The 9,056-nt window shown below is 47.9% G+C and overlaps 1 protein-coding gene across 11 annotated transcripts in view; it reads right to left on the bottom strand.

Moving 5' to 3' along the window:
* The window catches only part of ppargc1a (peroxisome proliferator-activated receptor gamma, coactivator 1 alpha), a 297,981-nt gene that overhangs the window by 773 nt on the left and 288,152 nt on the right, over positions 1-9,056 (bottom strand). For all 11 annotated transcript variants that reach the window (XM_026161835.2, XM_026161836.2, XM_026161840.2 and 8 more), the window contains 6 exons: positions 7,592-8,816; positions 5,827-5,919; positions 4,804-4,924; positions 2,913-3,034; positions 2,421-2,572; positions 1-434 (listed from right to left, as the gene is read on the bottom strand). The exon at positions 1-434 is cut by the window's left edge and continues 773 nt beyond it. In XM_026161835.2, coding sequence (XP_026017620.1) covers positions 331-434; positions 2,421-2,572; positions 2,913-3,034; positions 4,804-4,924; positions 5,827-5,919; positions 7,592-8,816 — 1,817 coding nt within the window. In that variant the 3' untranslated portion in view covers positions 1-330. The remainder of the gene's footprint in view (positions 435-2,420; positions 2,573-2,912; positions 3,035-4,803; positions 4,925-5,826; positions 5,920-7,591; positions 8,817-9,056) is intronic.

The raw sequence follows: 9,056 nt of genomic DNA, 5'->3' as shown, positions 1-9,056 counted from the left end.
AAAAAAAGAAAGAAAAACAAAAAAGAAAGAAAGAAAAAATAAAGTTCTTTTTCTTCTTTCAGCAGTAGAGTGCACCAAACCCGTGCAGATTCTGAGGGTTCACTGGCTTCCCAGAACGCAATGTCTCTTCCCAGCTCTTCAGCAGCTATGTTCATGTAAACTTTATTTTTGATATATTCATTTATATTGATATAGGTCTATAGACTTATTCTTATATACTCTTTGACAGAGTGTAAAACTTCTGGTAGTCTCGTCATCAAAGGAGCGAGAAACCACCGTGAGGTATCAGAAGTCCCTCTTTGTGACAGACAGCAGGTGCCACTGAACAGGTTACCTTCTCAGGCTGTGCTGGGCCTCCCTCAGCAAACTGTCAAAATCCATGGAGTCGTACTTGCTTTTTGTGGAGGCTGGATCGAAGTCGTCTGAATGGGAGTCTGGAAATGGAGCAACAAGGTTGTGCGTTTAGCGTGAGGCGGAGCTGCATTTCTTAGAAGTGGCACATAAAACAACAGGGTTCACCTTTGTGTTCTCAGAAGTGTTTGCGGTGAGGGCTCTGGGAATATTCTGCACTTACGGTCACGTGCGGCTCTAAAGTTAAACCGATAGTTTCTATGCTTCCTGCGTTTTAGCAACAGACCAACAGGAATCACGGCGCAAGGACAGAATGCTCTGCTTTTCTATATTTTTTACACAAAGACAGCAGATGTGTCCGTCCATCTCTCATAGCTCCTGTTTTTCTCGATCAACCTGATAATACGTAAAGAGCATCTTATCTGTGCCAACAGACAGCTTCACAAATGGGGCCCCCCCAAAGGACTCGGCAGCACACACCTAGTGCTTTGAGAAATGGGAATGACCGTGGCAGCTGGGAGACGCCGGTTTGATCTAATGCAATGGCCAAGGGCTGGATTGTGTCACGCTGCACACCTTGAGGGATGAAAAATACCCCGCTGCTCTACTTAAAACTAATGGACAGTGTCTCTGAAAAGAAAAAAAAAAGACGAGAAGATGGGAAGAGGTTTGGATACCTCGCTATTAAAAGATTCTCCCTTCCTCTCAATCTCTTATCTCGTGCTATCAATATGGGGGCTGACCAAAATAGCCCATTCCTGACAAAGAGGTTGTCGAATGAAGGCCTTTCCATTCCAGCAGGCTGATTAGTCAATCTCAGTATAATGTCTAACCTCAAGGCTTCAGGATTAGCAACTGTTTCTCTGTGTGCCATGCACTCTTTTAAAAGGCTAACGGCTTCAAGAGCGTGCTTTGAAGAAGTAGAGTAACCGCCTCATTTAATGGGAAAATTGCTCTTTTTCTCTTAAAATGACCCGCTGACCCTCTCGTAGCGTCGCATTTTACATTTCTGACCTCACATATTGCTTCCAGAGCAGTCAATACTCATCTTTCATGTTGTCTCCGAGTGGAGCAGATGATCTTTTGTGTTTGTGCAGTACTTAAAATAATGGGGCACATGCTACTTAAGTCCCAACGCTGCTTCGCTTCTCAATTGTCACCACCTTTTATCAAAGTGCATTTCTTTCCTTTTTCCACATGTCAGAAGCGGGGCATCACACCAGAAGAAGAAGAAAAAAAGCCTCGATTTCACAGATAAGCTTGCATTATTTATCAACTGCGGTTCGGGTTTCTGATTGAGATTCACGTGTCGGGCCAGTATAGAAGCTAAGCATGTTTACTCTGAGGAATAACTTATGTTGAATGAGTTCTGCTGTACTGCAGCTACATCCTCCACACTCTCAGCAAAGGCAGCAGATAAGCGCAGACAGAAGTAGCTGGTAGGTAGGCAGAGAGCTGCTGAGGCGGCCCCTCCCCCCAATGTAAATTATTGGCCCCTAAGTGCCACATCAAGGATCTACCTCGTTTCAGCACCACAACAGCTGGCAGCAGATGGACTTTAAAGGGAGTGGAGGGGGTGGGGAGGTTGTGGGATTTCACCTTGCTCCCACTTTCTTCTTCTTCGTCTTTTTTTCTTGTCATTCTTCTACAACATCTCGCTCCTACTAATTTCATCTAGCCCTGACTTGTCTTATTAATGAGATTCCCACACATACGTGAAAACACACAAGATCTGCTTTTAAGCTCAACAAAGTAAAAGCAAGCATCTCACGTGCACATGAGTAATGGAGTCTGCCTCGTTTTGCTTCAGATACCGAGGCTACTCGTCGGCATGTTCACAGCCCGACCTCTGAACTCTCTTTGCAATCTCGAGGCGGGAACGCCCGGCCGGACACATTCTGGGCTGTAGGAATTGCTATCAGCGCCGAGATGGGTACGTTTTGATCTGGAAGCGTCACTCAAGGCTTATTCGCCTTCCCTCCCCACGTCCCGCTGACAGTCTTGCGTGCATGCAAATGTACAGCACGACCGCAGGGGGCTGATGGAAAGAACAACAAAGCTGCACTCACCCAAGTCTGTGTAATGTGATTTGCAGAACTGCTTTTGTCCGCCGAAGCACAGCTCGAACTGGGGCTCGTTTGACCTGCGTAAGGTGTGTCCATTCTCAAGGGCGGCAAAGGCGTCACAAGTGTAGCGGTACGTGATGAAGCCAAAATTGTCCCTGGTCAGGAATAGAAAATAAACACGTCAGAGTGTTGCTGTGGGGCAACAATGACTCAACGAGGGTGGGGGTGGGGGCCTTGTCGGTCATGACCATCGTTCTATTTATATGCAAAAGACAATCAATAAAGGTGCGTCTTTCAGGCTCCACGGGCCTAAATGCAGATGAATCGGGAGACGCTCTCAGATTGCAAAAGCTCTGTATTTGTCACCGGCCTCTGCTGTAAGTTCAGCAGTTACAGTAGACCCCCCCCCCCCCACCCCCCACAGTGTGCTAAAACAACACTAAAGCCAAGATAGGACACAGATGCACACAAAGACAGAACATCCTGAGGCCTTACCCATCGTCCCTCAAATTCACTGCGCATTCCTCTATTTCACCGAAGAGTTCAAAGCGGCGCTTCAGCTCCGTCCGGGTGCAGTCGGACCTCAGTCGCCCCACGTACACCACTCGTCTCTCCTCCTGCTCGTTAAGAGGACAGACAGCGCAGAGGGAAAGAGATTAAAAGGGGGAGTCTTGTTTTTCCTTTCCCCTTCTCCTTTCTTCACCGAGCACCTAATGAATTGGTCTTGATCACTCCTGTGGATACTGCCGGCGACTTTGGGGGGCCCCCCCTGTTTTTGTCCCTCTTTTCCATCTGTCTGTTGTGTTCCCTCTGTGATTGGTTCAGCCTGCTTCCTCTTATCTGATTGAGTTGCAGTTTGGAAGCGCCTTCAATCTGCCTTGGCACTACAATTCCTCTTTCTCTCTGCAACTCATCAAGCAGAGGCAGAGCGATTTTTATCAAATGATGCCATGTCTTAAGTTTGGGGCTGCTTCTTCCTTTTTGTGAAGTCTAAAAATAAAGCAGTGGGAGTGACTCAGCTATATATCACAGAAGCCTGCTTCTTTCTTTCTGTTTTTCTTTCCAGCTTTCGGGAGTCCAACTCACAATACACAGCAAACTTGGCGATGTTCCCTAAATGAGAGGCCTGTTAATATTGTAAGGTTATTCATATCCAAGAGAGAGGAAGCATAAAGAGCAGCAGCAGAGCGCCTCGGGGCAAAAAAAAAAAAAACCTGCTCCCTGAACCTCAGAGGACGTGAGGGTCATAGTGGAATAATTCAGGAACAAACTGCGCCAGGCTGGCTTTTGAGTATTTTAATTGCAGCTGCTAATCATATAATACAGTTGAGGCCCGAGGCTATCGTGTATGACTGGTATTATTTATTTATTCATTCATTTACTTGCCATTACTGGGCAAGTCCATTGAGGCCTGTTGGAATTCTGAAAGCTGTCTTCGGGGCACTAGTGACACGTATGGAAATCGGATGCCTGGCGCTAAACTCAAAGTTCACCTTTGCTCATTTGAGCTGCAGCTGAGGAAAGCAAGTAAAGATTAACCACGTGCGGCTGTCCTGTGCTTGGTCCCCTCTTTAATGTTGCACACTGTTTGGAGGCTAAAAATGTAGAGCGTAGTTGCTGACGGCTGATAAACAAGGCGGCCTTGGCGTGCCCGTCCCTTTGACAGCTCGAGCTTTACCGCTGGGAATCTTTCGTCTCTCCATCGCCGAGATCGTTCGAATTACTGCGCCACCTAACGTGTGCTTTATCAACGGGTGGTAGCAGCGCCATCCCGCTGGAAACCCGAGTAATTTCACACTGAGACAAGGAGAGCGGAGATAAGGGTGGAGAAACGTGATGTTCACTGAATCTGCATGATTTTTCTTTAAAGTAGATACAGGAAAAAGAAGAGATTGGAGTGGAATTAGTGGCTATTTCCTTCTTTTTATTTAAAATTAAAGATCCTCTCATTTTTTTTTTTTTTTTGCTCTCTTAGTTTTCATCTATTTTAACATTTTTGCCCCTGTGGTGTGATTAATAAGAGTCGACAGTGTTTCCAGACGGGAGACGTTAAAAATACACAACCCAGAGATAAAGAGGAAGGGCCTGTCGCCTGAATCATTCAGGAACTCACTTTGTATGTATTCTTTCAGCACGCACACACACAGGGAGAGAGACGCACTGTGGCACATGGCACCGGGCTGGAGGGCTGTGTCATCCCAAGTAATCTGTGCATGTCTGTGGGAGGTTTTTGTGCGTTGTGCCACAGCAGTGATTACATGTGGTCTTTTATCAGCTTTGTTGCAGGAAGACCCAAAGTCAAGCATCAAACCCCACCCCCACCCCTTTCCCCCTCAAAAAAAAAGCTACAGAGGGAATGTGATGGTAGTTGTGTCAGCTGACTCACAATAGCTTTCTGCCTTTGTCTCTCTCGCTGCTCGGCCCTCTCGAACTCCTGCTTCTCGTAGTCCCGGCGGTACTCCTCCCTCTTCAGCCTCTCGTGCTGGTACTCCTCGTAGCTGTCATACCTGTGGAGACGAGGACATATTGCGAGATCACTCCCTCATCCTCTAAATTCGCCCTTCCCGTTGATGCTTATGAAGAACAATCACCAATATTTGCCGCGAGGGCTGCAAAGAGAAGGAGACGGACACGTTAATAAGATGTCTTTTTTGCCACCGCCACGATTGCGAAGCCCGCGAGTGAGGCCCGCGGGAGTGCCGGCGAGCAGCGCAGTCGGGGAGCTGAGCAGCTGCAACTGTCAGCACAACTTCACATGTCATTACTTTCTGCTTAGTTAGGGCTTCATCAAGAAGGAAAGTGCAACTTTCTCCCCCAGCCTGGAACAGTACGAGACATGTCCGTTAAGTTTTCGACTGATGAGCGACTCTTGGGCTTGTCGGGTGTCATTAGGCGCGTGGGTGCCAAATCAGCTCGGAGCACTGGGATGGTGTCAGTCTGTCTCTCTGTCTCTGTTTCAGCACAGCGCGAGTACATCTCTGCATATGAAATGGTCCCCTCTGCAGTGGCTCATGCAAAACTACAGAGGCAGTAAGTTGAATAAGTGGCATTATACAGCTGGGAGCGTCAGCTCACGGGTGCGGCACGAACGCGCATCAGTGTGATTCTTTTGTCACTCGTCTAATAAAACACGATCAATTAAACATATTTGCCCTGCATGTTTGTCACCTCCCCCCCCCATCCCCCAACCCGTTGGGACAGGATGTGGAAAGGCATTCACAAAGAACTCAAAGGATTTCTGAGCGGTGACAGCAAAAAGTGGTGCTGTGCTTTCATGCACGCCATTAAGAAATCTTAAGAAGAAAAAACACACAGAAAAACCAAACATTTGTCGTGACCTGAAGCGTGTAACTAAAAGTTTTAAGCACATGACAAATTGAAGGTTAAATGATTCATTTAAAACAATCACCTTGGCCTGCGGCTCAGAGGAGATCGAGGCTGGGGGTGGGGGCTCTTGTGATTCCTGGAACGAAAAGCATTCAAATCTGTGCTGTGACGAGACCTGAAGGGAAAAATAAAGTTAAAAGTCACTTTTTTTGCAAAAACAAAGGAAACGCATTCATACTGTTGCAAACGTGTGACATTTGGTTAATTTGCTTTTGGCTTTAAGAACTAAATTAACCTCTTAGATATGCACAGGGCCCATTAGTCTGCACTAAAGAGCATCGTCTCCTCTCCTTGTGCTGACCTAACACAACCCTCGGAAAATGTGCTTGATTTGCTGCAGGATTTTTATACGCATCTGCGCTAGCATACGTGCACGTGCTATCTATGTTGTATGAAGACGTGGTCAATACTTATGGCCTTAGTGGCCTCACTGTAGAGCTAGTTCCCCTACACTGCTCGAGCTTCTGATGCTTAAATATTTAAGTGCTGCTGAAGAAGGAAGACCTGAATAATGGAAGGAGAGAAGTTTGGGAAGCTCAGTGAAGCAAAGGAATGCCAGTTTGGAAAGATCAAGGATCTTATGCTGCGAAATCTTAAAACAGTGAGGAGGGATTTAGAGAATTATTTCCCTGAAATTCTGTTTATCTTCTCCTGCGTGGAGCTATAACAAGCTTACTGCTCTGTCACGTTCAAACTCCAATCCCTATGCAGCGTTTTCAGAAAGCTTGTCAGTGTCAGATTTTGATGCAACGCCTTGAGACTATTACTGTATGTGAGCGAGAGCGAAGAACAAGGGCCCGAATAGAATAAAGTGATTCTATTGGCTCCGCGGAGTAAACTGACCTTTCAGTAATCATGCAAACAAACTGAGTCACAGCGGTGGAGTCGTACACTGGGAGTCACTCAATGAGCCGTTCCTGACAAACTGAATTTATTCACATCCCTCTCGGTTACTCCAGTTTGCCTCTGTTCTTTCACCAAAAGAACCCAACCAGAATCCCCCTCGGCTCTGATCAAAGGGAAGCATGGGAAATGTAGTTCTCCCAGAAAGCTATGATGATAGGAGTCTTTTTTAGAGAGGGGTTTGGAGACTATATTCCCACAGACTGGTTCTCGCTTTCATCTCTGGGGATGTAAAAGACGAGGGTTTGCCACTCAGTAAAAACAACAGCTGCCGCTTAAAACAATAGCCCGAGCATCAAACAAAAAACGGGAGCATGCAAGGGAGTGAGTGAGAAGGGGTGGGTGGGTGAGAGTGTTAGAAAGACACTCAAATAAAACTCCCTGCCTAGAGATGAAAACTCACACTGTTCAAAAGTCCAGTGCCTCTGGCACCTTTCATGTTCTGTTTTTTTTCTCTTTTGTCCTTTGTCTGTTAGTTTAGGGGGGGACCATTCAACTAATCTTTTTCCCCCATTGTCAGCTCAGATCTAAGTGTCACCTGGCATAAAGGCATCATCTGAGTCGTGTAACAACTGCAATATGGTTAGAATCTATTCCATCACAGAATAGCAGGAGGTGAAGAAATCCTAAAAAGGCCAGGTCACGGTCTATCAGAGGCAGTTTTTTAAATATTCTGAGTCAAAATCACATGCAGAAAGGGAGAGTTGAAGGGCGTGACCATGTTGTTTTAAAAATGGGCATACAAGGTGGTGTAAACATTTCTGAGAAGTGGTTTCCTGCTTGCTATGAGTCCTGTTTAAACTGCATAACTTTGAGGTGGAGCAGCCAAGTGAAAGAACAAAAAAGGGAGAAGGGGGAGTCTGGGGAAGAGACCGATAACTTACCAGGAGGACGGGCGTCTGTCGGGTGAGCTGGAGAGAGAGCGCCTGCGGTATCGTGAAGAGGAGCTGCGGGACCCAGACTGGGAACGGGAACGAGAGCGGGACCCGCTGCCGGCCCAGCAGGAAGGTCTGCTGGGTGACAGGAGCAGGGAGGAAGGTGGAGAGACAGAGCCTCGTGAAGGGGAGCAGCTGGATGGTGGGGAAGAAGAGGGAGAGCAGGGGGCGCAGTCAAAGAGTAGATCCAGAGGGGTGCCCTCCCATGGAAAGAGGAATCGACTTTCACGGCTCTCGTCCAGCTCTAGTTCGTCGTGAAAGGCCAGAAACCCCGGGTGAAGGTAGCTGGAGGCAGGCAGCCTCTGGGGGTAGCAGTCATTCTCTCCCCCCTCGAGGGACTGAGGAGCTGTAGCATTGTTCGTTTTGCTGCTTGATTCTTTCTCCTGGCTACCCGGGCTGTAGAGGGCTTGCAAAGGGTAGCCAAAGTGCTTGTTAAGTTCTGCTCGGATTTCCTGGTCGCACAGGAGCTTTCGGCTGGTGGCGCAAAGATTGTGTTGGTCCCTGTCAATAGTGGCCTCTTGTGAGGGGATCTGAGCGGTTTGTGTGAGGGCGTGCTCCCCTAACCCCCGAACCTGGCCCGCCTCTCCATCCACAGACCCAAAATTCTGCTGTTTAGCCAAAAAACCAGGTGAAGCTGATGATGGAGGAAATGATGAAGATGACGGTGGCATGGCTGAATCCTTAAATTCCACATGCCTGCTCTCCACTTTGCCTTCAGCAGGCACTGGAGCATCAGTGGCACCTGAGGTGAATGTCATTTTCACAGCTGTGGTTGTGGTAACAGTGGCTGAGCCCCCATCCTTCTTATTACCAGCTGTTGCCTGGCAATAGTCATGGTCGCTGTAGTTACGGGGCGTTGCCCGCTTAGTGTTGCCGGTGCTGCGATACTCCTCAAGGCCGCCCCCCACTGCGTGTTGAGTGACGGAGTAAGGGAGGGTGGTGGTTGCTTTGCTCAGTTGGGCGTAAAGCTCAGTCTGTTCAGGACCCTTCCTGGTGGGGCCCCTGCCTGAGGCACCTGGGGCCGGGGCCAGAGCGCCGGGGCCCAACTCACTCAGCCTGGCTCTTTTGCATGCCAAGGCCGAGGAGGAACATGAAGACAACTTGGTTTTGAGAGATGCTTTGAAAGGATTCTCTTGACTGGCTTTGTGTGGGGGCGTGGTAGGTGGTGTCAAACCTGCGAGGGGAGGAAGAGACACAGGTTGGGTTGGGAACAGTAAAATGAAAATGGAATCATAACGCAAACCTCCCCACCTAGCCCCTCCCTCCTCTGCCTCCTCGCCCACACTCCTCTATAAACTCCCGGGTCAGTTTATGGACAGTGGACACAGATACATGGCTGATTAAAATATTCACTTTCCCTCGGCCTAATCCTATTTTATTGCAATCTTGACAGATTAATGTAATGCTTGGTGTA

The sequence above is a fragment of the Astatotilapia calliptera genome, chromosome 3 (assembly GCF_964374335.1).
Source record: "Astatotilapia calliptera chromosome 3, fAstCal68.1, whole genome shotgun sequence".
In the NCBI taxonomy this organism is placed as follows: Eukaryota; Metazoa; Chordata; class Actinopteri; order Cichliformes; family Cichlidae; genus Astatotilapia; species Astatotilapia calliptera.
Note: the sequence above shows the minus strand (reverse complement) of the source record. Positions and strands in the feature narration are given on the sequence as shown.